This window comes from Monodon monoceros, unplaced genomic scaffold, assembly GCF_005190385.1.
Source record: "Monodon monoceros isolate NGI ecotype Baffin Bay Population unplaced genomic scaffold, NGI_Narwhal_1 Super_Scaffold_10, whole genome shotgun sequence".
Taxonomy (NCBI): Eukaryota; Metazoa; Chordata; class Mammalia; order Artiodactyla; family Monodontidae; genus Monodon; species Monodon monoceros.
Genome location: NW_021703766.1, coordinates 12,894,633 through 12,922,297, shown reverse-complemented (window position 1 = coordinate 12,922,297; position 27,665 = coordinate 12,894,633). Strand labels below are relative to the sequence as shown.

At 39.2% G+C, this 27,665-nt stretch overlaps 1 protein-coding gene and 1 pseudogene across 2 annotated transcripts in view; both read right to left on the bottom strand.

Moving 5' to 3' along the window:
• GLG1 (golgi glycoprotein 1) overlaps positions 1 to 27,665 on the bottom strand; it is a 152,000-nt gene that overhangs the window by 59,026 nt on the left and 65,309 nt on the right. For both annotated transcript variants that reach the window (XM_029210604.1, XM_029210605.1), the window contains exon 2: positions 5,976 to 6,008. In XM_029210604.1, the coding sequence (XP_029066437.1) occupies positions 5,976 to 6,008 (33 nt within the window). The remainder of the gene's footprint in view (positions 1 to 5,975; positions 6,009 to 27,665) is intronic.
• On the bottom strand, positions 21,839 to 22,555 carry LOC114888490 (annotated as a pseudogene).

Here is a 27,665-nt window from a genome sequence, read left to right as displayed (position 1 = left end):
TTACATTATCACTATCAGTATTTGAAAACTCCGTTATTCTAGTATATGTGCTGCCGAAACGATCACGAAAGCTCCCTTATTTTATATTCACAGTAATGCTTGGTATTAACACTGTCGGTCTTTTGAATTTTAGCAATTCTAATGGTGAATGTAGATACTAGTATCTCACTCAGGTTTTAATTTCCATTTCCCTGATTATTAATGAGGATGAGCACCTTTCCATTTATTTGTAGATCATTCAAGTATCATCTTTAGGATATGGATGTTCAAGTATCTTACCCATTTTTCTTTTCTTTCTTTCTTTCTTTCTTTTTGTTTTTAATTAAGGGCTTATCCTAAATTTGTCCATCCAGTAGTTATATTGTATCTTAAGGAACAATTTCTATTTTTAAAAAATTCAATTTATTTAACTAAAACAACAACAACAAAAACCAGCTCACCCATTTCTCCCACCTCTGGCAGCCACCAATCTGTTCTCTGTATCTATGAGCTTGGTGTTGTTTCTTTTGTTTTGTTTTTAAGATTCCACATAAAAGAAAGATCGTATAGTATATGTCTTTGTCTGACTTATTTCAATAGCATAATGCCCTCGAGGTCCATACATGTTGTTTCAAGTGGCAAGATTTCCTTCCTTTTACGGCTGAATAATATTCCATTGTGTGTGTGTGTGTGTGTATGTATGTATATGTATACACACATTTTCTTAACCATTTAACACTTATATTGTTTCCATATCTTGGCTATTGTAAATAATGCTGCAATGAACATGAGGGTGCACATATCTTTCTGAGTTAGTGTTTTCATTATCTTCAGATAAATACCCAGAAGTGGATCATATGGTAGTTCTATTTTTAACTTTTTGAGGAACTTCCACACTGCAGTGGCTGTATCAATTTGCATTCCCACCAATAGTACACAAAGGTTCCCTTTTCTCCACCTCCTCACCAATACTTGTTATTTCTAGTCCTTTTGATGACAGCCATTCTAACGGGTTTGTGGTGACATCTCGTGATTTGGTTTCTCTGATGATTATCTTTTCATGTACCTATTGGTCATCTGTATGTCTTTTTTGGAAAAGTGTTTATACAGATCTTCTGTTCATTCTTTAATTGGGTTTTTTTGTTTGTTTGTATGAGTTCTTTATACATTTTGGATGTTAGCCCCTTATCTGATATTTGATTTGCAAATATTTTCTCCCATTCAGTAGGCTGCCTTTTAATTTTCTTGGTGGTTTCCTTTGCTGTGCAGAAGCTTTTTAGTCTGATATAGCCTCGCCTTATTTTTGCTTTTGGTGTCACATTCAAAAAAACATCACCAAGACCTATGAAAGAGCTTACCGCCTTTTTTTTTCTAAGAGTTTTATGGTCTCAGGTCTTGAGTTAATTTCTGTGTCTGGTGTAAGACAGTGGTCCACTTTTCTCAATACCATTTACTGAAGAGACTGTTCTTTTCCCCACTACATATTCTTGGCTCCTTTGTTGTAAACTAACTGACATATATGCATGGGTTTATTTCTGGGATCTATATTCTGTTCCACTGATCTATGTGTCTATTTTTATGCCAATACCATATTGTTTTAATTACTATAGCTTTGTAATATAGTTTGAAATCAGGGCGTGTGATGCTTTCAGCTTCCTTCTTCTTTCTCACGATTGCTTTGGCTATCTGGGGTCTTTTATGGTTCCAAACAAATTTTAGGATTGTTTGTTCTATTTCTGTGAAAAATGTCATTGGAATTTTGATAGGAATTGCACAGAATCTGTATATTGCTTTGAGTAGTATGAACATTTTAACAATACTAATTCCACCAACCCATGAGCATGGAATATCTTTTCATTTATTTATGTCTTCTTCAATTTCTTTCAGTAATGTCTTGTAGTTTTCAATATACAGGTCATCTTTCACCTCCTTGATTAAATTTATCTTCTCCATTTTTCTATTCTGTTGTCTTTTCTTTCTTTTTTAAAAAATTTATTTTATCTATTTTATTTTTGGCTGCGTTGGGTCTTTGTTGTTGCGCACGGGCTTTCTCTAGTTGCGGTGAGCAGAGGCTACTCTTTGTTGCGGTGTGCAGTCTTCTCATGGCAGTGGCTTCTCTTGTTGCGGAGCATGGGCTCTAGATGCGCGGACTTCAGTAGTTGTGGCTCGCAGGCTCTAGAGCACAGGCTCAGTGGTTGTGGCGCACGGGCTTAGTTGCTCCACAGAATGTGGGATCTTCCCAGATCAGGGCTCAAACCTGTGTCCCCTGCATTGGCAGGGGGATTCTTTTCTTTTTTTAATAGTTAAGACTTTTAAATATTTATTTTATTTATTATCTTGTATTTTTGGCTGCGTTGGGTCTTCATTATTGCATGCAGGCCTTCTCCAGTTGTGGCGAGCAGGGGCCACTCCTCACTGGGGTGCGCAGGCCTCTCACCACGGTGGTCCCTCCTGCCATGGAGCACGGGCTCCAGACGCGCAGGCTCAGTAGTTGTGGCTCACGGGCTCTAGAAAGCAGGCTCAGCAGTTGTGGCACACAGGCCCCACTGCTCTGCAGCATGTGGGATCTTCCCGGACCAGGGCTAGAACCCGTGTCCCCCTGTGCTGGCAGGCGAGTTCTTAACCACTGCGCCACCAGGGAAGCCCTGTTGTCTTTTCTTTATTGCTTCGTATGAATTCTTCATATATTCTGCACATACTGTCAGATAAGGATTAAAATATTTTTTCCTTCTCTATGGCTTGCCTTTTCACACTCTTAATACTATATTTAATGAAACAAACTTTAATATAATCTGATTTATCAATCTTTTGCTTTTGCTTACTGCTTTTTGTTTCCCATTTATTAAATCTTTGCTTATCCCACATAGTCTCTTATGTTATCTTCTAGAAGTTTTATTATTATACTTTTCACCTTTAGATCTATAATGCATCTAGAATAGATTTTTGTGAATGGTGTGCAGTAAGGATTAAGATTTTTTTATTCAAGTGTCTATCTATATATGAGTCTGTTTCTGGACTCATTCTGTTTCACTGGTCTACTTTTTGACCCCTGTGCCTCTGCCACACTGCCTTAATTATTGCTACTTTAAGTCTTCAATCAGGTGGTGAAATTCTCTCTGCTTGGTTCTTTTCAAGACTTTTGGCTATTATTGGTCAAAACTGTGTTCCCATGTAAATTTTAGAATCAGCTTACTATTTTTTGAAACAATAAAAATGGGATCGTACAGAATCTGTAATTTGGTAAAAGCTGACGTCTTTATAATATTGAGTCTTCCAACTCACTAGCATAGTATATATTAATATATCTCTTCATTTATTTAGGTGTTCAAATTTCTCTGAATAATATTTTATAGTTATCTGTAGAGATGTCTTACATACTTTTGTTAGATTTATTCTTATGTATTTGATGCTTTATATGTTATTTTAAATAGTTTTACTTTTAAATTCACTTTAGGGCTTCCCTGGTGGCAGAGTGGTTAAGAATCCGCCTGCCAATGCAGGGGACATGGGTTTGAGCCCTGGTCCGGGAAGATCCCACATGCCACGGACCAACTAAGCCTGTATGCCACAACTACTGAGCCTGCGCTCTAGAGCCCGTGTGCCACAACTACTGAAGTCCACACACCTAGATCCCATGTTCTGCAACGAGAGAAGCCACAGCAATGAGAAACCCCCGTGCTGCAATGAAGAGTAGCTCCTGCTTGCTGCAACTACAGAAAGCCCACACGCAGCAACGAAGACCCAACACAGTCAAAAATAAATAAATAAATAAATTTATAAAAATAAAATAAAAACTTTAATGGGAAAAATTATAATGCATTCCATCCCAACCCAAGTGTATTAGTTTGGTAGGGCTGCTGTAACAAAATACCATAAACTGGGTGGTTTAAACAACAAAAATTTATTTGCTCACAAATCTGGAGGGTAGAAGTCTGAGATCAAGGTGTCAGTAGTACCAATTTCTTCTGAGGGCTCTCATCTTGACTTGTAGATGTCCATCTTCTCCTGTGTCTATGCCCTAATCTCTCTTTATTAGGACATCAATCTTTCCATTTTCTGTATACTATTTGTCCCCATTTTCAGCGGTGTAATATCCTTTGGAGATCAGCTTCTTTCTCCACCCCTCTGGAGCTTCTTTCTGGGCTTCCTCTCTGTCAGATTCAGTCTATTAATAGAGTTTTGAGGATATTTTCCTAATCTTTTGCTTAATAAATAATGCCATAATAATGCCATAACAAATATCATTTTAAGTTGACTGCTTTATAAAGAAATTTTTCTTATTTATATTCCTATCCATAGGCTAGAGCAGAGTTTAGCAAACTTTTCCCGCAAGGGCCAGAAAGTAAATTTTTTAGGCTTTCAGGAAACTATAGTCACTGTTTTAACTACTCAACCTTGCCATTATAACATGGAAAGCAGCTACAGTATGTAACTGAATGAGTGTGGCTGTGTTCCAATAAAATTTTATGCATAAAAACAGGCAGTGGTCTGGATTTGGCCAATGGGTAGCCATTGACTGGTGGGCTAGAGAATGCTTAAATCTCCATATGCTTGTCAATACTGTATATTTATCAAATTTTTAATATTTGTTAATCAGATGGATAAAAACAGTGCACTCATTTTTCTTTTAATTTTCACACTTTAAACTATGAAAGAATTGAAATTTTTGTTGTTTACTGGACATCTTTTTCTTTCCCTGTGAATAGTCTATTTATGTCTGTTTTCTATGTTTATTAACAGCACTTTCTATTAAAGAATGTAGTCTTTTTCATCTGCACTGCAAATATTTTTTCATAATTTACGTAATATTTTTGAGGAAAAAACCCTCAAATCTCTTTTTTGAGGTTTTTTTTTTTAATATTTTTTTCTTTGATGTGGACCATTTTTAAAGTTGTTATTGAATTTGTTACAATATTGCTCTGTTTTATGTTTTATGCTTTGGTTTTTTGGCCACGAGGCATGTGGGATCTTAGCTCCCAACCAGGGACTGAACCTGCACCCCCTGCATTGGAAGGTGAAGTCTTTACCACCAGGGAAGTCCCCTTTTCTGAGGTTTTAATGCAATCAGATTTATAAATCTTTTTTTTGTTTTTGAGGTTGTATCATGTTTTAAAAAGCCTACCCTCTGTTCATGTTTTCTTCTACTACTCTTGTGGTTTTATTTTTACTTTAAATCTCTGACCTATCTAGACCTTCTTTAGAATAAGTAGTCAACTTAGGCAGCCAACCTGCTTCTCTATTCTTGCAGTCTCCCATTCAAACTATCAAATAATGTGGACACAGAGTGATTTCAGATATATAACTACTCCTCTTTTGAGACACAACTCAAGTATCATCTCCACTATTAAGTGTTTCCTGACATCAACCCACCTGGGCAAAAGTCACTCTTGTGTCCCCATTGTACTCTTACAAGTTTCTGCCGAAGCACCTGGTACTTTTTGCACAGATTTGATTTCACGTCACTCTCCTTTTAATGTCAGACTGTATGTAATATGGGGAGATATATAGACACTGAATGTATTACAAATATATATACGACACATATATATGACATTGAATGTATTAATCGTAGTTATCTCTGGAGTTCTTATCTGCTAACTCTAATATATGTCTCTATCTTCAAGGTGCTTATTTGTGTGTCTTTAGTTTCTACCACAGTGTTTGGCACACAGTAGATGACTGTATGATGACTAAATGAAACAACTTTAAAATACAAACTCTACAACTGTAAGCCTGACATGCAAAGAAACAATTTCATATGGTAGCTGTAACTGAAGAAAAATTTAAACTTAAGTATATTAATACTATTTGGCAGAGCCTACTGATTTCGACAATAGAGGAGTAGGTATAGATTTACCATAAATGAGGTTAATCACCCTCTTGTTAAGTGAATTTAAGAAAACATTATGCTTCCCAGAACAACAGGAAAAGCATCCCAATATCTATCATCATATATATAAAGCACATAAGGTGAATTATGGAAAATCCATACTTACATGATTGCAGTCTGAAGAAATTTCATTTTCAGGCTAAAAGAAAAAAAAAGAAGAGATGATGTTAAAAAAAATATCCTCTCAAGTTTTCAAACACCACCAAAATAAACTCAAAACAAGAAATCTGAATATTCAACTGAATATAATACTTCAATATGAGGAGTAAAATGGGGCTTATACAGCTTTTAGATTGCTGAGGAGAAATATACCAGAAAAGGATGAGACATAGTCCCTTCCCAATCAATGGTACGATCTGGAAATTGGGAAAATGGAGAAGGATGTACTAAAGACATAAAGCAAGAGTGACAGAAGGATCCTTACATAATACTTCATAATTCTGAAAGCTGAAGAGGATCAGGCACAATACAGGTGCCCTCGCTTTAAAGAAAGTTAGATATCTGGAAAAAAGAAGGCTTATTAAAGAGGGCAAAAAAGGTCTGACAATGATTTAAAAATTAATCTCACATGTCACCATTAGGGGAAGTGAGGTGGTGGGTACATGGGACCTCTACGTCTATGTTTGTAACTTCTTATGAGTCTATAATCTTGCAGGTCTATGATTAAAAATACAAAGTTTAAAAAAACAGAAATTATTTATATATTCCCATGAATACATTTGCTCATAAAGCCAGGTACATGTAACAGAGATAAAATGAACTTTCAATTCTGTGACAAAAAAGTAGACTAGGTTAGGCCTTATATTGAATACCTTTGCCATACACTTCTCCTTTAATTTCCTTGTTCATACCGTTAAAGGAGATACAATTGTAATAATGCACGCCATAATAAAGCACTATTTCCTTTGAGCTTCCATAGTACTCCAACCTGCTCAAACAAAGTAAATTGTGTCCCCTCTATGAAATATTCCTGACATAGGCTGTAAAAGATGCCATTTTCAAAATAAAAAGATTCTCCCTATTCAAGGATAGAAATAAGGCAATACAGAAAACAGTAAATATTAACAAATTAAGCAGACACACCTAGCATCACTTTAGGAAGAAAAAGGTTTCTAGGGAACTATTCATTCCACTACATTATTTAGCAGGCATTAATTCCAATGTACAAACTCATTTTTGTACTTACTTATAAAATATTATATTAAAATTGACTTTAATTAGATTGCTAGGCAATCGTGAGATTATAACACACCACTTCTGAACTTTCTCCTTCCTTGTCTAAGTAAGAATAGATATTTTAATGTCTTTCTGGGGTGTCTTTCTAAATCTCAGAAGTCAGCCTCCATACTATGAGTTAATCTAGCTTAACTCTGTTCCCTTCACTGAAATTCCAAGTGCTTAACTTATAGCCTTTAACACTTTATTTGCAAGAATACTTTATTTTGTACAGGCAGTTTTCTACCTTATCCCCTTTTAATCTATCCTTTCAATTTTTTCCAATCAATCAGTAATTCTAGCTCTTTCTCAAAGCACAGACGGCAATTAATACCATTAGCATCTCTACTTGTGTTCATTTCTATTAAATGGTAACATTGGATTAAAGGGGCATTCTTGAAAGAAATTCAGAGCATTGGAGAATCTTCAAAGTAAAGTAGTCAAAGAAGATTTAAGTTACCCATGGGAAAAAAGCATTGCCATATTTACAGTCCATAGGACTTACATCAGCAAATTAATGATTGTTTTAACGTCTTACTTTCCTACAGTGATAGAATGGATTATTTCCCCCAGTTTTCTACTTTTCTTTAATAGGATTTGATATCCAGATCCTTCGCCCTGTAACTCTGCATAGCCTCCTCATGTGGAATGAGTATATACCCTGCTCCACTGATGTTAGGTTAGGCCACTGACTTGCTTTGGCCAATGGGATTTTAGCAGGCATAATATGAGAAGAGGCTTTAAATGTGCTTGGGTGGTTTGGCTTGTACTCTCGCACTCCTGACATTCCCGATGCGAACAACACGTACAGAGAGCTGCTAGTACAAGGAAAAGGAGAGACACGTGGAGCAGACCTAAACCTAACCCGTAGCCCAGCGCACAGCCACCCCAACTGACCTGCGCAGCCATGAGCAAGAAGAATAAATATTTGTCATTATAAGCCCTTGAAATTTTGAGGGTGTTTGTAATCAAGAAAAAAATGAGCCCATCAGGCAAATGAAATAAGAAAAATCTCAAAACCTTTAAGTTGTAATTGGTAACTGCAATGATTTAATTTAGTGAATTATATTAGTAAGTACAGAATACTACACCTTCTATGAAGGAATGACACAGTCCACAGAGACATAAGTGAACTGCAAATGTGGAGGTCAGTGTTTGGTTTTCACCTCTCTCGCTGTATCAATTTGCAATTGACAATAAACTGGCTTATTTTTTTTTCTTTCTAGATTTAGTTTTTCTACCCACAAAGAGAAGACAATATAGCAGTGCCATGAAAACAAGGTTATGATGTTAAGCCACTGAGATTCACTGAACTGAACAGCTATAAAGAATTTCTAAGTGTAATTATGAATAATTACTCTTATAAATTTAAAAGAGCCTTTAGAATCAAAGGAAAAGTAGTGGTTCAGAGGAACAGAAAAGAGACTTGCAGAATATAAAATATAAAGTGGTATACCCAAACAGTGGGAACATGAATAATGCCAGCACAAACTAACTTCAGAGAAAGTATACAGAGAAAATGCTATGGTTTGGCACTCAGCCATTTGATAAGAAACTAAAAGACAGAAATTTCAAGGAACAAAAACAAACATGGGTGCTGACACAGGTCTGGTTCTGAGCCTACACCATGGCCATGAGGTCCCAATCAAGTCACTTCATCAGACGTTATCTATTTCTGCAAATCTGTAAATGCAGATAGGCTTGATGATCTTTAATCTTAGAATAAGAATAGTATGAGGACTAACACCAGAATTACTAAGGTGAAAAAAGGCTGAGAATTTTTTCCTTTTATTAACAATCAGTGAAATAATACTCTGAAATGATCCCAAGAAATCAATCAACAAGTAAAAACTGAATAATTATGAAGTACCCAAAACTGTGCTAGGCATTGTTGTGGGATACAGAAGAAAGGTAAGACACAAATTGTCCCTAACCTCAGGTAGTTTACAATCCAGTTATAGAAATAAAATGGTGAAATCAAGCAAGTAAGCAAGAGCAGGGACTTGAGCTAGGCCTGAAGGTTTAGAGAGAAGAATGATTTCCAAAGGGGATGCAAGTTAGATGATCCCCTGGGGCTCAGGAAGAAAATAATGGACCTCTCTTTTTTGAAAAGCTCATGCTTTAATTTATACTTTAATGTTTTTATAATATGTTAGAATAATTAATATTTTATTAATATATATCTACTAGAGTATGCTTAGTAATTTTTTCAAATGATAAGAACATGATCAAGATAGAAAACTGAGAGTTGAAACCCTTCTTCTCACCAGTTTAGGAGTCCTATCCCCATCCCTACCCCTTCAAATCAGAGGCAAAGTGAAGGTTCCTAGCTGTGGAAGCAGTAAATTAGAAGCTAAGCTTTGCCACATTATTAGCTGCTCTCTATTACTCTGGAGATAGAAATCTGGACCTTGAAAAGACTCTTACATCAAGTGTTTCCTCTTTGGAATTAAAATAATTGTCCTCTTAACAACAGAAAACTGGGAGGAGAAAAATTTATGAAAAGCCTCACAAATAACTTTCTGTTAAATTAATGATCAAATTCTGGAAAAGAGACTGCTGAAGTTACATATATTAATATCAAAAAAGAAATGATTATGAATAAAGGAAAGAGAAAAAGAAGAAAATGTGAAGCATCCCCCCAACCAAACACAGCAGTGACTAAAATAGAGAAGGAACTCAGTTAATGCTGAATGAATGATGCAGCAATAGCACTGTAGGAGAGACAAGCCCTGAGTACTTGGAGACACCTGTCTGACTCCAATAAAGAATCTGATGGGGGCTTCCCTGGTGGCCCAGTGGTTGAGAGTCCGCCTGCCGATGCAGGGGCTGTGGGTTCGTGCCCCGGTCTGGGAGGATCCCATGTGCCGTGGAGTGGCTGGGCCCGTGGGCCATGGCTGCTGGGCCTGCGCGTCCGGAGCCTGTGCTCCGCAAGGGGGGAGGCCAAAGCAGTGAGAGGCCCGTGTACCGCAAAAAAAACCAAAAAAAAAAAACCAGGGGCAAAATCAAGAATGGCGTACTAGGAGGACACAGAATTCGCGTCTCCTCACAACTAGGGCACCTACCAGGCACTGGTGGGGGACCACGGACACCTAAGGGGATGGGAGGAACCCCTAGTGACTGGGTAGGACGTGGGGTGTGGGGGTAGTGAAGGGGGAGGAGAAGTGGAGGCGGGATGGGACTGGCGCCCCTGAGGGGTGGCTGTGGGAGGGGGAGGTATCCCACGCCCGAAAGGGGAAATTGGGGAACCACTGGGACGGCAGAGGATCAAAAGGGAGCATGGCCAGGTTTACCATGCCCACGTGGGCCCCTGGAAGACTGCTGAAGACCCAGGCCTGATCCTCTGGCCACAGAGACCCCCTCCAGCTGTGCAGGTCCTGAGGGAGTAGGAGGAAGGCAAGGCAGAGTAAAAGTAAAGGCCAGACCTCCAGGACTGGCACCCCTGAGGGGCGGCTGGGGGAGGTGAGGAGCTCCTACACCAAGCGGTACCCACCCTCGTTAGGGGGCGAGAACCTGGGAGAGAAGGTGGGGGAGGGGCGCAGAGGGACAGAAGGGAGCGTGGCCAGTGCGTCCCCTGTCCACTTAGGCACCGGGAAGACTGTTGGGCTCCCGGGCCTAGCCCTCTGTCCTCGGAGCCTCCCTCCTGTGCACAGAGCCCAAGCCCCGCCCCTACACCCCCACCCAGGGCCCCACCTCTACACTGGGAGACCCTGTCCAATGAGCTGGGCCTAAACCCCACCCACACACCTCACTCAGGGCCCTACCTCCAAACTCCGGAACCCCACACTCCAGAGGCCCTCCTTTGGATGTGCTGCCTCTCCCCTTCCCCAGGTCCTAAGCAGAGGCCCCACCCCACGCTGCAACGTGCCCGCCTAGGCCCCACTCCACGCTCAAACATCACCCCCCACCCCGACACCTGCCTAGGCCCCGCCCCACCCAAAACCCCACCCCTGCCTAAGTTCCACCTGCTCCTAAACTCCACCCCCATAGCCAAGGCTTTTTTCTTTTTTTTTTCTTTTATTTTTTCCTCTTTTAGATTGGGGTTCTGTTTTACCTTGTTGATTCATTGTTTTTGATTCTTTTATATTTTTATTTTTCCTAATAAATCTTTTATTTTTCTAATTTTATTTTATTTTTTATACTTTGTTAGTGATCTCTCCTTTTGGCTTGTTGCCCTCCCCCCTCTTTCCTTTTTTCTGCTGTGGTTTTATTTTACCTTACTGCAGTTGTTTCAATTATAGTTTTATTTTTCCTAATATATTTTTTATCCTTCTAATTTTATTTTGTTTCTTATTCTTTGATTGTACAGCTTTTTTTTTTCTTTCTTTCTTCGTTTTTTCTTTTTCTTTCACCACGCCACGAAACTTGCAGGATCTCGGTTCCCAGGCCGGAGGTCGTGTATGAGCTCCTGTGGCGGGAGCTCCGAGTCCAAACCACTGGCCTAATAGAGAACCTCAGACCCCAGGGGATATCAACTGGAGTGAGGCCTCCCGGAGGTCCTCATCTCAGCACCAAGATCCAGCTCTATCTAACTGCCTGCAAACTGGAGTGCTAGATGTCTCAGGCCAAACAACCAGTAAGACAGGATTACAGTACCACCCATCAAAAAAAAAAAAGAAATGACAAAAAAAAATGTTACAGACGAAGGAACAAGGTAAAAACCTACAAGACCAAATAAATGAAGACGAACTAGGTAACCTACCTGAAAAAGAATGCAGAGTAATGATAGTAAAGATGATCCAAAATCTTGGAAACAGAATGGAGAAAATACAAGAAAAATTTAACAAGAATCTAGAAGAACTAAAGAGCAAACAAACAGTGATGAACAACACAGTTACTGAAATCAAAAATACTCTAGAAGGAATCAATAGCAGAATAACTGAGGCAGAAGAACGGATAAGTGAGCTGGAAGAGAAAATGGTGGAAATAACTGCCAGGGAGCAGAATAAAGAAAAAAGAATGAAAAGAATTGAGGACAGTCTCAGAGACCTCTGGGACAACTTAAAGGCACCAACATTCGAATTATAGGGGTCCCAGGAGAAGACAAGAAAAAGAAAGGGTCTGAGAAAATATTTGAAGAGATTATAGCTGAAAACTTCCTTAACATGGGAAAGGAAATAGTGAATCAAGTCCAGGAAGCACAGGGACTACCATACAGGATAAACCCAAAGAGAAACACACAGAGATACATATTAATCAAACTATCAAAAATTAAATACAACAGGCTTCCCTGGTGGCTCAGTGGTTAAGAATCTGCCTGCCAATGCAGGGGACATGGGTTCAAGCCCTGGTCTGGGAAGATCCCACATGACGTGGAGCAACTAAGCCCATACGCCACAACTACCGAGCCTGCACTCTAGAGCCCACAGGCCACAACTACTGAAGCCCGCGTGCCTAGAGCCCGAGCTCGGCAGCAAGGGAGGCCACTACAATGAGAAGGCTGCGCACTGCAACGAAGAGTAGCTCCCGCTCACCGCAACTAGAGAAAGCCCGTGTGCAGCAATGAAGACCCAACGCAGCCAAAAATAAATAAGTAAGATAAACTTATTTAAAAAATTAAATACAAAGAAAAAATATTAAAAGCAGCAAGGGAAAAGCAACAAATAACATACAAGGGAATCCCCATAAGGTTAACAGCTGATTTTTTTAGCAGAAACTCTGCAAGCCAGAAAGGAGTGGCAGGACATATTTAAAGTGATGAATGGGAAAAACCTACAACCATGATTACTCTACCCAGCAAGGATCTCATTCAGATTTGACAGAGAAATTAAAACCTTTACAGACAAGCAAAAGCTAAGAGAATTCAGCACCACCAAACCAGCTTTACAACAAATGCTAAAGGAACTTCTCTAGGTAGGAAACACAAGAGAATGAAAAGACCTACAATAACAAACCCAAAACAATTAAGAAAATGGTAATAGGAACATACATATTAATAATTACCTTAAATGTAAACGGATTAAATGCTCCAACCAAAAGACTCAGACTGGCTGAATGGATAAAAAAACAAGACCCATACATACGCTGTCTACAAGACACCACTTCAGACCCAGGGACACATACAGACTGAAAGTGAGGGGATGGAAAAAGATTCCATGCAAATGGAAATCAAAAGAAAGCTAGTGTAGCAATTCTCATATCTGACAAAATAGACTTTAAAATAAAGACTATTACAAGAGACAAAAAAGGACACTACATAATGATCAAGGGATCAATCCAACAAGAAGATATAACAACTGTAAATATTTATGCACCCAACATAGGAGCACCTCAATACATAAGGCAAATGCTAATAACAGCCATAAAAGGGGAAATGGACAGTAACAAAATAATAGTAGGGGACTTTAAGTGGGGACACCCCACTTTCACCAATGGACAGATAATCCAAAATGAAAAATAAATAAGGAAACACAAGCTTTAAATGACATATTAAACAAGATGGACTTAATTGATATTTATAGTACATTCCATCCAAAAACAACAGAATACACTTTCTTCTCAAGTGCTCATGGAACATTCTCCAGGATAGACCGTATCTTGGGTCACAAATCAAGCCTTGGTAAATTTAAGAAAATTGAAATCGTATCAAGTACCTCTTCTGACCACAAAGCTATGAGACTAGATATGAATTACAGGAAAAAACTGTAAAAAATACAAACACATGGAGGCTAAAGAATACACTACTTAATAGCCAAGAGATCACTGAAGAAACCAAAGAGGAAATCAAAAAATACCTACAAACAAATGACAATGAAAACACGACGACCCAAAACCTATGGGATGCAGCAAAAGCAGTTCTAAGAGGAAAGTTTATAGCAATACAATCCTACCTCAAGAAACAAGAAGAATCTCAAATAAACAACCTAACCTTACACCTAAAGCAATTAGAGAAAGAACAACAACAACAAAAAAACCCCCCCAAAGTTAGCAGAAGGAAAGAAATCACAAAGATCAGTTCAGAAATAAAAGGAAACAACAGCAAAGATCAATGAAACTAAAACCTGGTTCTTTGAGAAGATAAACAAAATTGATAAACCATTAGCCAGACTCTTCAAGAAAAAAGGAAGACTCAAATCAACAGAATTAGAAATGAAAAAGGAGAAGTAACAACTGACACTGCAGAAATACAAAGGATCCTGAGAGATTACTACAAGCAACTATATGCCAATAAAATGGACAACCTGGAAGAAATGGACAAATCCTTAGAAAAGCACAACCTTCCGACACTGAAACAGGAAGAAATAGAAAATATGAACAGACCAATCACAAGCACCGAAATTGAAACTGTGATTAAAAATCTTCCAACAAGCAAAAGCCCAGGGCCAGATGGCTTCACAAGCAAATTCTATCAAACATATAGAGAAGAGCTAACACCTATCCTTCTCAAACTCTTCCAAAATATAGCAGAGGGAGGAACACTCCCAAACTCATTCTATGAGGCCACCATCACCCTGAAACCAAAACCAAAGATGTCACAAAAAACGAAAACTACAGGCCAATATCTCTGATAAACATAGATGCAAAAATCCTCAACAAAGTACTAGCAAACAGAATCCAACAGCACATTAAAAGGATCATACAGGGACTTCCCTGGTGGCTCAATGGTTAGGAATCTGCCCGCCAATGCAGGGGACACGGGTTCAGTCCCTGGCTCGGGAGGATCCCACATGCCATGAAGCAACTGGCCCATGTGCCACAACTACTGGGTTTGCGCTGTGGAGCCCACGAGCCACAAGTGCTGAGACCATGTGCCACGGCTGCTGAGGCCCGCACACCTGGAGCCCATGCTCTGCAACAGGAAAAGCCACTGTAGTGAGAGGCACATGCACTGCAACAAAGAGTAGCCCCCGCTCACAGCAACTAGAGAGAGCCTGTGCACAGCAACAAAGACCCAACACAGACAAAACTAAATAAATAAAATATAAAAAAATAAATTAAAAAAAAAACTTAAAAAAAAAAGATCATACACCATGATCAAGTGGGGTTTATCCCAGGAATGCAAGGATTCTTCAATATACGCAAATCAATCAATGTGATACACCATATTAACAAACTGAAGGAGAAAAACCACATGATCATCTCAATAAATGCAGAAAAAGCTTTTGACAAAATTCAACACCCATTTATGATAAAAACCCTCCAGAAAGTAGGCATAGAGGGAACTTACCTCAACATAATAAACGCCATATATGATAAACCCACAGCCAACATCGTTTTTAATGGTGAAAAACTGAAATCATTTCCACTAAGATCAGGAACAAGACAAGGTTGCCCACTCTCACCACTATTATTCAACATAGTTTTGGAAGTTTTAGCCACAGCAATCAGAGAAGAAAAAGAAATAAAAAGGAACCTAAATCAGAAAAGAAGAAGTAAAGCTGTCTCTGTTTGCAGATGACATGATACTATACATAGAGAATCCTAAAGACTCTATCAGAAAACTTCTAGAGCTAATTAATGAATTCAGTAAAGTAGCAGGATACAAAATTAATGCACAGAAATTGTTTGCATTCCTATACACTAATGATGAAAAATCTGAAAGAGAAATTAAGGAAACACTCCCATTTACCATTGCAACAAAAAGAATAAAATACCTAGGAATAAACCTACCTAAGGACACAAAAGACCTGTATGAAGAAAACTATAAGACACTGATGAAAGAAATTAAAGATGATACACACAGATAGAGAGATATACCATGTTCTTGGACTGGAAGAATCAACATTTTGAAAATGACTATACTGCCCAAAGCAATCTACAGATTCAATGCAATCCCTATCAAACTACCAATGGAATTTTTCACAGACCTAGAACAAAAAATTGCACAATTTGTATGGAAACACAAAAGACCCTGAACAGCCAAAGCAATCTTGAGAAAGAAAAATGGAGCTGGAGGAATCAGGCTCCCTGACTTCAGACTATACTACAAAGCTACAGCAATCAAGACAATATGGTACTGGCACAAAAACAGAAATACAGATCAATGGAACAGGATAGAAAGCCCAGAGATAAACCCACACACATATAGTCACCTTATCTTTGATAAAGAAGGCAAGAGTATACAATGGAGAAAAGACAGCCTCTTCAATAAGTGGTTGTGGGAAAACTGGACAGCTACATGTAAAAGAATGAAATTAGAACACTTAAACCATACACAAAAAGAAAACTCAAAACAGATTAAAGACCTAAATGTAAGGCCAGACACTATAAAACTCTTAGAAGAAAACTTAGGCAGAACACTCTATGACATAAATCACAACAAGATCCTTTTTGACTCACCTCCTAGAGAAATGGAAATAAAAACAAAAATAAACAAATGGGACCTAATGAAACTTAAAAGCTTTTGCACAGCAAAGGAAACCATAAAAAAGACGAAAAGACAACCCTCAGAATGGGAGAAAATATTTGCAAATGAAGCAACTGACAAAGGATTAATCTCCAAAATATACAAGCAGCTCATGCGGCTCAATATCAGAAAAACAAACAACCCAATCCAAAAATGGGCAGAAGACCGAAATAGACATTTCTCCAAAGAAGACATACAGATAGATGGCCAACAAACACAGAAAAAGATGCTCAATATCACTAATTATTACAGAAATGCAAATCAAAAGTACAATGAGGTATCACCTCACACCAGTCAGAATGGCCATCATCAAAAAATCTACAAACAATAAATGCTGGAGAGGGTGTGGAGAAAAGGGAACCCTCTTGCACTGTTGGTGGGAATGTAAATTGATACAGCCACTATGGAAAACAGTATGGAGGTTTCTTAAAAAACTAAAACTAGAACTACCATATGACCCAGCAATCCCACTACTGGGCATATACCCTGAGAAAACGATAATTCAATAAGAATCATGTACCTCAATGTTCACTGCAGCACTATTTACAATAGCCAGGACATGGAAGCAACCTAAGTGTCCACTGACAGATGAATGGATAAAGAAGATGTGGCACATATATACAATGGAATATTACTCAGCCATAAAAAGAAACAAAATTGAGTTATTTGTAGTGAGGTGGATGAACCTAGAGTCTGTCATACAGAGTGAAGTAAGTCAGAAAGAAAAACAAATACCGTTGCTAACACATATTTATGGAATCTCAAAAAAAAAAATTGGTTCTGACGAACCTAGGGACAGGACAGGAACAAAGACACAGACATAGAGAATGGACTTAAGGACACAGGGAGGGGGAAGGGTAAGCTGGGATGAGTAGCAATGACATATATACACTACCAAATGTAAAATAGAGAGCTAGTGGGAAGCAGCCGCATAGCACAGGGAGATCAGCTCAGTGCTTTGTGACCACCTAGAGGGGTGGGATAGGGAGGGTGCGATAGGGAGGGTGGGAGGGAGATGCAAGATGGAGGGGATATGGGGATATATGCATACATATAGCTGATTGTTACACAGCAGAAACTAACCCACACTGTAAAGCAATTATACTCCAATATACATGTTAAAAACAAACAAAGCAACCAACCCCCCAAAAACCAAAGAAAGGTAGACAGGATGAATAAGCAGAACTAGTGCTCTAGACTGATTTGTTTAATGAATTCAGATGCCCGCAGCTTGGGTAAGAAACTGGTAATTAGATCAACTAGGGATCTGGATTAGATCTTTGAATAACCACAACAGATTATAAAAAAAACTTTGCTTAGTTCATTTGGCTTTTCTAAATCAATGACTTAAATGTTTGGGGTATTATTGTACTTTAATCTCCTAACTGGGTAAATTAAGCTGAAACAGTTGATTTTAAGGCTTAATACCCCTAAGCCCTTCCTCTAGTTCTGTAAACTCAGTATGGGCTTTAAGGGATAGAACTGTGGAGAAAGAACAATAGACTAGCAGAAGTATTTAGCTATAGAAGCTCTGTGATTTTATTTATTTTTAATATTTATTTATTATTTTATTTATTTATTTTCTCCTTTATTTTTTTTGGCTGTGTCGGGTCTTAGTTGCGGCACATGGGCTTCTCCCTAGTCGTGGCTTGAGGGTTTTCTCTCTCTAGTTGTGGCGCGCAGGCTCCAGGGTGCGTGGAATCTGTAGTTTGCGGCACGTGGGCTGTCTAGTTGAGGCACGCAGGCTCAGTAGTTGCGGCGCACAGGCTTAGTTGCCCCATGGTATGTGGGATTTTAGTTCCCTGACCAGGGATTGAACCCGCATCCCCTGCATTGGAAGGTGGATTCTTTACCACTGGACCACCAGAGAAGTCCCTAGAAGCTCTGTGATCTTAGATGGGTCACTTCTCTAGACCCCCAAGGACAGGCTTTGGACTATAACAGGGATTTCACCACCTAGGATCCATGACAGACTTAGGAGTGAGACTGTCCTGAAACTGAATACAAACTTCTGTGTGCAAGTATATTTTCCTGAGAAGAGAATCCACAGCTGTCATCATAATCTCAAAAAGATCCATAAGTAAGTCAGAAAGACAGATATAGCATGATATTGCTTACATACGGAATCTAAAAAAAAAGACACAAAACATAGATACAAAACAGATACAGACTCACAAACTTAGAGAACAAATTTATGGTTACCGGGGGGGATAGGGAGAGGGATAGTTAGGGAGTTTGGGATTGACATGTACACACTGCTATATTTAAAATGGGTAACCAGGGACTTCCCTGGTGGTGCAGTGGTTAACAATCCACCTGCTAATGCAGGGGACACAGGTTTGAGCCCTGGTCCAGGAAGATCCCACATGTCACAGAGCAACTAAGCCCGTGCGCCACAACTCCTGAGCCTGTGTTCTAGAACCCGCAAGCCACAACTACTGAAGCCCGTGTGCTACAACTACTGAAGCCCGGACACCTAGAGCCCGTGCTCCACAACAAGAGAAACCACCGCAATGAGAAGCCCGCAAACAAGGAAGAGTAGCCCCCGCTCGCTGCAACTAGAGAAAGCCCGCCTGCAGCAACAAAGACCCATCCCAGCCATAAATAAATACATAAATAAATAAGTAAAAATAAAAACAAAAAAATGGATAACTAACAAGGACCTCTTGTATAGCACAGGGAACTCTGCTCAATATTACGTAACAACATAAATGGGAAAAGACTTTGAAAAAGCACAGATACATGTATATGTATAACTGAATCACTTTGCTGTACACCTAAAACTAACATAACATTGTTAATCAACTATACTCCAATATAAAATAAAAAGTTAAAAACAAAAGAACACTGGACAGCCTTCAAGACAATACTATGGCAGTCTTCAGAATAATAATCAAAGCCAACAATGCACTGAAGTACAGTTGACCCTTGAACAACATGGGTTTGAACTATATGGGTCCACTTATATTTGGATTTTTTAAAATAAATGCACACTATGGTTTAAAAAAAAAAACACGGGTCTAAGATGGTCGAGATTCTTTCCAGCTTTCTGAGTCTATAAAAGCTGAGATGTGGAACACAAAAATAGAGTATTTGTTGAATTCCACACCTTTTAATGCAGGTAATTTTTGTATTATGATTATGGTTTCCTACTACTTCATCTTAATCATTCTCTGTTGGTTAAAGTCACAACAAACAGGTTTCAGAATATACTGCTGAAAAGCTTGAGTCTCAATGTTCTCAATTAATTCAACCATCATACTCACTTAAGAGGATGATTTTTACAAAGAGTAGAAGTCTGGAACTACCATTTCCCCAAAGGCGAACAGGCTGAGTTAATGAGTCTGGCAGGAGAAATTAAAGGATTCACAAAACTAACTTGGAAGTTGTCCCAGTTTCTGAAACAGAAATCTTGGGAATTAGACTGTGTCTAAAATATGAAACATTCTATAGTCACATCCACTGAAGTTGAACTACCCACCAGATCACACCTGATACTAAATTAAGTGGCAAGAGACTCTGTTTATTAATCACTAAGAGAAAACAAAAAAACAAAACAAAACAAGAAATCAGTAACATTGGTGCTTTCACGGCCTTGCAAAAATCTGAAGGCTGAGCAACCGCGCGATGCCTCCTTCTGATTAGAAACATTCTGCTACAGTAGTAAGTAAATTCTTCTTCTGGGAGTTTATACATTAAAAACCCCATAAACTTCCAATCATATAAGCAATTCATTTATTAACTTGGCCCAAACCACTTCACTCTTGCCCACCAAAAAAGCACACTGAAAATAATATAGTTGGTAATGATTAGATAAACTCAGTCATTTAGTCTAGGTAAACTTCCCCTGAGGAAGTGTAAAGTGAATATTAACCCTCAGTCAGATTCATAACTAAGTTCCTTTAGTGCCTTATTCTGGCTGAGTCAGAATTAATTTTTTAATAAATTTATTTATTTATTTATTTTTGGCTGCATTGGGTCTTCATTGCTGCGTGCGGGCTTTCTCTAGTTGCGGCAAGTGTGGGCTACTCTTCATTCTGGTGTAGAGGCTTATTGCGGTGGCTTCTCTTGTTGCAGAGCATGGGCTCTAGGCGCGCAGGCTTCAGTATCTGTGGCTCATGGGCTCTAGAGCATAGGCTCAGTAGTTGTGGTGCACAGGCTTAGTTGCTCCGCAGCATGTGGGATCTTCCCAGACCAGGCCTTGAATCCATGTCCCCTACATTGGCAGGCGGATTCTTAACCACTGCACCACCAGGGAAGTCCCCCAGAATTAATTTTTATTTGTACCCAGGATAGCTGCTAAGTATTGTTTTTCCAAAAGAACAGTGATAAACATAAGCTTCATGCCCTCCAACTGTGCTCTGATTCACTAAAGAGTTTTGCTTTTGTATGATTCTTTAACATTCATCCATCTTTTCAGAAAGGATTTACGTACAGGTTCAGTGCGAAATAAAAAGAAAAGGTATGAAACAGAGTTACAGATGCTGGCTCTCAAGTAAATTACTGTGGTAGAGGAGGTAAAACATGAGTCTGTACCTAACGATCACACAAAGTTGAATATGGAGTTGAAGGAGCTGATAAAGAACGAAAGAAGTACCACCGCCCCTCATGAGTTAGGATGATAGAATCAGAGAGAGTCTAATGGAGGAGGGAACAATTGAGTTCAGCCTTAAAAGGAGGTTGTGATTTGGTGATGTAATACTGTGTCTAGGTTGAGGCAGATGAGAGGGGGGCTGTGAACACTAGGTGTGGAGGAGTTTGAAAGGTATATTCTGTACAGAGGGCAGAGACCTGAGCAAGAAAGTGAGGAACTCTGTGGTGACCATTCTTAGGCTTACATATTTGGCATCTCCTAATACACAGTGAGATAACTACAAAATTTTAATAAAATCCCAACACTGGTCTAACAGTGGTTTGCCATCGTCCATATTAATATGTTATGGTAAACTCAGTGTAGAGAGTGGTGCTTCAATTTACTGTTATTTACCTCTGTGCTCCCCCAATGGGTGGTGGGGTTAACAACAGGTAAATAATGTATAATTACTTTTTAATAATCTTTAAACATTTTATTAACTTTGAAGAAGGAATAAGAACAGCTACTTTAGAAACTGGAGACACTCAAGCACTGATCTATTCATAGAGTTTTTACACAGCTCAAGAAGTGTACATCATAGGGGCAAAAAATAGTACAGAAGACCTATATACAGAAAGATTCAGAAAAATCCATTTCTAGAAAGCAGATCATATGGACTCACAGACCTCACTGAATCTAGGAGAATCAAAGGGAAACAACACAAAGCCTTCTGCTGGGGCATAAAGGTAGGAACCAGTCCATGTAGTCTAAGAAAAGCTCTTTTTCCTCTTGATCTAAATGTTTGCTTCCAGCTGGGTTCAGAGAAAGGTCCTGATCATTTGAACTGATTGTTAGTCAAAGTCCCTTTCATGTTTGCTTTCTTGGCTTCTAGTTCGGCTAGCTCTTGCAACTGCCTGTTGCTCAGGACTTTGCGTTCCAACTGTTTTTCAATCACTTTGGCATTCTGTGCACACAAGTCAGCAACTTCCCTAGCCTCAATCTTCTCTTCCTCTTCATCAATAGCAGACACAGTGACAGAGCTGAATGTGCCCATGTCTTTAGTCCATTTGGTCATTATCACCTTCTTAGGAGGCTCTTGTTTCTGGGTATATGTATTTCATTTTCCCAAAACCCTGGCCAAACTTGACTACTGCTCCATCCACAATGGAGGTCATGGGAGCATTCTTCAGCTGGGACTGGCAGAAGAGTGGCAGTCTACACTTCGTACACTTCTTCCTGTGCTGTCCTTCCACACCTTCAGGCCTCCAAAGATACATAGTATCTTCAACTTGTGTTACAAAATTTGTGACTGTGTTTGGCAGCATCAATTACATAGACCAATCCTGGGGACTCATGGGTAATTTCTCTGACAGTCCAGTACCAGGACCATCTGGCAACACGAAGAGTAACAGACATCAAGGGGCTTCTCACCATCATCATATTCCTCCCCAGGTCGGAGGTGTTGGAGCAGACAACTGACCGGGGCACTACTTTAGGTGTAGTTCAGAGAAACAGCCCAAAAACTCAACACCAAGAATGTTACTCAATGTTACTTCTATAGGAACATGATACAATTTAAAGGGATAAAAGATAAATAGGCAAGACCCCCCCCACACAAATTAGGGCCCATTTAACCCTGGTTCTTGGACAGTCAGAGGACTATGATGAGGTCAAGACTTACTTGTCTTATACCTTTAAAATGAAAAATATCCTCAATGGCCTTTAATTCTAATTATATACATATATATATATATATATATATATATATATATATATATCTCCATATCTATATTATAGTGGGAATTAGCAAACGGTTCTACTCTGGTTCAGGTAACACACTTACTCATAGATAAAAAATACTGGCAAGACTTGCAGCTTTGTCAAGTACTAATTCATTCACCTTCAATGAGGCTTTAGCTCTATTTTAAAAATATGAAAGCACAACAACCTGGCTAATTACTGGACTTAGCAGCTCACACACCAACACCGAGCAACTCTTGACTCATTGACTGAATGATCCATATCCATGAAGATGCTACGCCCCAAAATTCACTTTGAGAAGTCAAATTACATCTTATTTTTGCCTAAGAAAACACTAAAACTTGTTCAAATGACCAAATGGAAACACTCAAAATTAATAAAATTTATCATCTTCTGTGCCCAGAGCAGGTAATGACAAATAAGGATATAGTAATCTAGTTACTGAACAAAAACTGCATCATTACATTATGGCCCAAAGGATACACATTGGATTATCATTTTACAAATCTTAAAGTTTATTAAGTGGTGGCGCAGTGGTTGAGTCCACCTGCCGATGCAGGGGACACGGGTTCGTGCCCCGGTCTGGGAAGATCCCACATGCCGCAAAGTGGCTAGGCCCGTGAGCCATGGCCGCTGAGCCTGCGTGTCCAGAGCCTGTGAGAGGCCACAACAGTGAGAGGCCCGCGTACCGCAAAAAAAAAAAAAAAAAAAGTAAATTACAAAACCAAGTAATTTTCTGTACTATAAGAAATATTGTGGGCCTCCCCGGTGGCGCAGTGGTTGAGAGTCTGCCTGCCAATGCAGGGGACACGGGTTTGTGCCCCGGACCGGGAAGATCCCACGTGCCGCGGAGCGGCTGGGCCCGTGAGCCATGGCCGCTGAGCCTGCGAGTCCGGAGCCTGTGCTCCGCAACGGGAGAGGTCACAAGCGGTGAGAGGCCAGCGTACCACAAAAAATAAAAAAATATAAATAAATATTGTGAAGTTTTTCCCCATCCCCCCCCCATTTTTCTATTGTGAATCAGAAATAAAGGTACCTATAAACTGTAGGAGACAGGTCATCCTCAAAAGAATGTTTAGAGATATTTCTTTCACATACAGAGCTCATTCAACGTTTTCATCAACCTTCCATTTGGGACTGCCTAACGTTGAAGAAATACAGGGATGGTTTTGTAATGACAAGTGCTTTAAAATCCAATTATGGCCTTGCAAGGACTCTGCCTCACTTCACCATCGTGAATGAATGAGTTTTTCTGGAACTAAATCATCCTCATGAGAGCCTACTATCAGCAAAGAGAAAAACGTTACCTCCTACCAACTCTTTTTTTTCTCCCTAGGAGACAACTTAGAAATTCAGAATCCAATTTAGTCCTAAGTTGGGGGGGGCGGGGAAGAAAAAAGAGTCAGGCATTCTATCAAATGCTTGGCCAGATTCCCCTTTAACCTGCAAGGGAAAGAATCTTGGACAGGTCTATCAACGTGGCTTCCAGCCATGATGGGCACACAGATGTAAAGAGATAAAAGCCCTTGTTTTTCATTGCCCAGTTTCCTGGATAAAGTCAGTTTTGGTGCCCATGTTACAAGAGTGGCACCTAGGGCATTATCATTCAGTCTAAAGTGCCTAACATTTATAAACTATTTTGCAGACAATTCATCAGAAAGGACATACTTCCTCTGAACTGTGAGGCTGCAATGACTACTACTACTATGCCAACACTACAAAAATACAGCACCAAAATTCTTCTGAAATAGCTACTCACTGTATTTTTCATACCTCATAAAAACAGACACCATATAGTAGATCCCCTCATTTCATCGTGTTTGAGAGGAAACATGGTAGAAAGAATTCTGGATTAGGAGCCAAAAACCTTAAGTTCTGATTCCAGTTCCATTGTATATTGATTGCATAACAAGCCTTGATCAAGTCACATTAATTCTTCAGGCTTCAAATTTCATGTCTACAAAACAGATAAATCCTGCTTTACGTACTTCACAGGGCTGTTATGAGTAGAATTATTTAAAAGGCCTTTGAAAATTATACAGGGCCTTTCAAATATAAGATAATACTGGCCCTTCAGTCTCTGCACATAATCTAATCAAATAAACATCAAAAGCAACATTACTGCTTTCTAGTAGTCCATAATTCATGCAGGAGAAGAATAAGAATTCAAAATAAATGACATACATATTTGATTGTATTTGTATATACTATCTCTGAAAGGACACATAAAAATATTGACTTTCACTATATACCCTTTTGCACTTTTTGAATTATGTACCACATGCAAAAAAGAAGAAAAAAGAAGAAAAATCAAAGATAATTCCATTTTAAGACATAAACATAGACACCTTTGAAAATATCTGGAATACATATTCATGGTTGGGGCACCGAGGAAATTTAATGATATACCCTCCTCAGTCCGTATTTTTCTCTTTTTTTTTCTTCCACTGTCTATTCCAAAGAGGGTAGTGGTGGGGAGGAAATATGGAATATCAACATCTTCTGGGACATGGCAAGTGGAAATCTGGCCCTTTTAAGAGTCCTACAGGGGACTTCCCTGGTGGGGCAGTGGTTAAGAATCTGCCTGCCAATGCAGGGGACATGGGTTCGAGCCCTGGTTCAGGAAGACCCCACAGAGCAACTAAGCCCATGCGACACAACTACTGAGCCTGCGCTCTAGAGCCGGCAAGCCACAACTACTGAAGCCCATGTGCCCTAGAGCCCACAGGCCGCAACTACTGAGACCGTGTGCTGCAACTACTGAAGCCTGCACGCCTAGAGCCCACGATCCACAACAAGAGAAGCCACCGCAATGAGAAGCCTGCGCACCACAACGAAGAGCAGCCCCTGCTCACCACAAATAGAGAAAGGCTGCGCACAGCAACGAAGACCCAGCACAAAAATAAAATAAATGAATGAATGAATGAAAGAAGAAATGTGTATTAAAAAAAAAAAAGAGTCCTACATTGCTAGTTCTACTCTAAGAAAAGCACATTAACAATTTTTGGCCTAGTTTTCCCAGTGTGGTCAACTGTTACATGGGAGTTTTAAAATGAGAGATGAAAACAAAATTCTCTGAAGAGCATTATAGGAATTATGAGAATGTCATCCTCATATACTGTTGGTGGAATTGTAAACTGATGCAACAGCTATGGGAACAGTACAGAGATTCTTCAAAAATTTACAAATAGAACTACCATACGATTCAGCAATTCTCCTCCTGGGTATTTACCTGAGGAAAACAAAAACACTAATTTGAAAAGATATAAGCACCCCTATGCTCACTGCAGCAGCATTATTTACAATAACAAAGATATGGAAGCAGCCTAAGTGCCCATCAACAGATGAATGGATAAAGAAGATATGGTACACACACGTACACACACACATAATGGAATATTACTCAGACATAAAAAAGAATGAAATCTTGTCATTTGCAACAACATGGATGAACCCAGAGGGTATTATGCTAAGTGAAATAAATCAGACAGAGAGAGACAAACACTGTATGATATCACTTATATGTGGATTCTAAAAAAAAAAACACAAATGAACAAACATAACAAAACATAAACAGAGTTACAGATACAGAGAAGAAACAGATGTCTGCCAGCGAGAAGGAGGGTAGGGGGAAGTAAGAAATAGGAGAGGGGTATTAAGAGGTATAAACTTCCAATTGCAAAATAAATGTCATGGGTATGAAATGTACAGTGTGGGGGATATAGTCACTAACCACGTAATATCTCTGTATGGTGACATATGCAACTGGACTTAACATGGTGATCATTTTGGAATGGGGAGAAACATTGAATCACTATGTTGTATAACAGGAGCTAACATAGTGTTGTAGGTCAATTATATTTCAAGAACAAACAAATAAACTCATAGAAAAAGACATCAGATTTTTTTTTTTTTTTTTCTGCGGTACGCGGGCCTCTCACTGTTGTGGCCTCTCCCGTTGCGGAGCACAGGCTCCGGACGCGCAGGCTCAGTGGCCATGGCTCACGGGCCCAGCCGCTCCGCGGCATGTGGGATCTTCCTGGACCGGGGCACGAACCCGTGTCCCCTGCATCAGCAGGCGGACTCTCAACCACTGCGCCACCAGGGAAGCCCAAGACATCAGATTTGTGGTTACCAGAGAAGAAGGGCAGGGGGTGGGGAGGGTAAGAGGAATTGGACAAAGGCAATCAAAAAGTACAAACTTTCAGTTATAAAATAAGTAAGTACTAGGGATGTAATGTACAACATGATAAATATAATTAACACTGCTCTATGTTATACATGAAAGTTGTTGAGAGTAAATCCTAAGATTATCATCACAAGAAAAAAAATTTTTCTATTTATTTAATTTTGTACTTCTAAGAGATGATGGATATTCACTAAACTTTTGTGATAATCACTTCATGATGTATGTAAATCAAATCATTATGCTGTATACCTTAAACTTACACAATGCTGTATGTCAATTATATCTCAATAAAACTAGAAGGGAAAGAAAAGGAACAGAATGTCAATTTTAATACAGTACCTTTTATACTCTTTATTTGCCATCTCAGATGATTTGGAACAGCTGAATATAGGTACAAATGTGTCAAAACAGTGGCTACTACAGCCAAATGCAAAGTGGGAAAGGAGACTAAAATAGAGACAAAATTTCCAGACATCTGAAAATACTATTAATGTTTATACCCAGTAAATCTGGAATGATTCTATCAATGTAGCTCATTACCTCCAATCCAACTATGCTACTTCTATAATTGTGAAAAGATAAAACCAAAAAATGGATATAAGATTACAGGATGCAAAAAAAGTCCTGAAATTAAATATAATTTCTCATGCTCCATACCCAAGTATCTAAAAATACCACATTTCTTCCATACTGACTAGTGGTGAGTGCACTG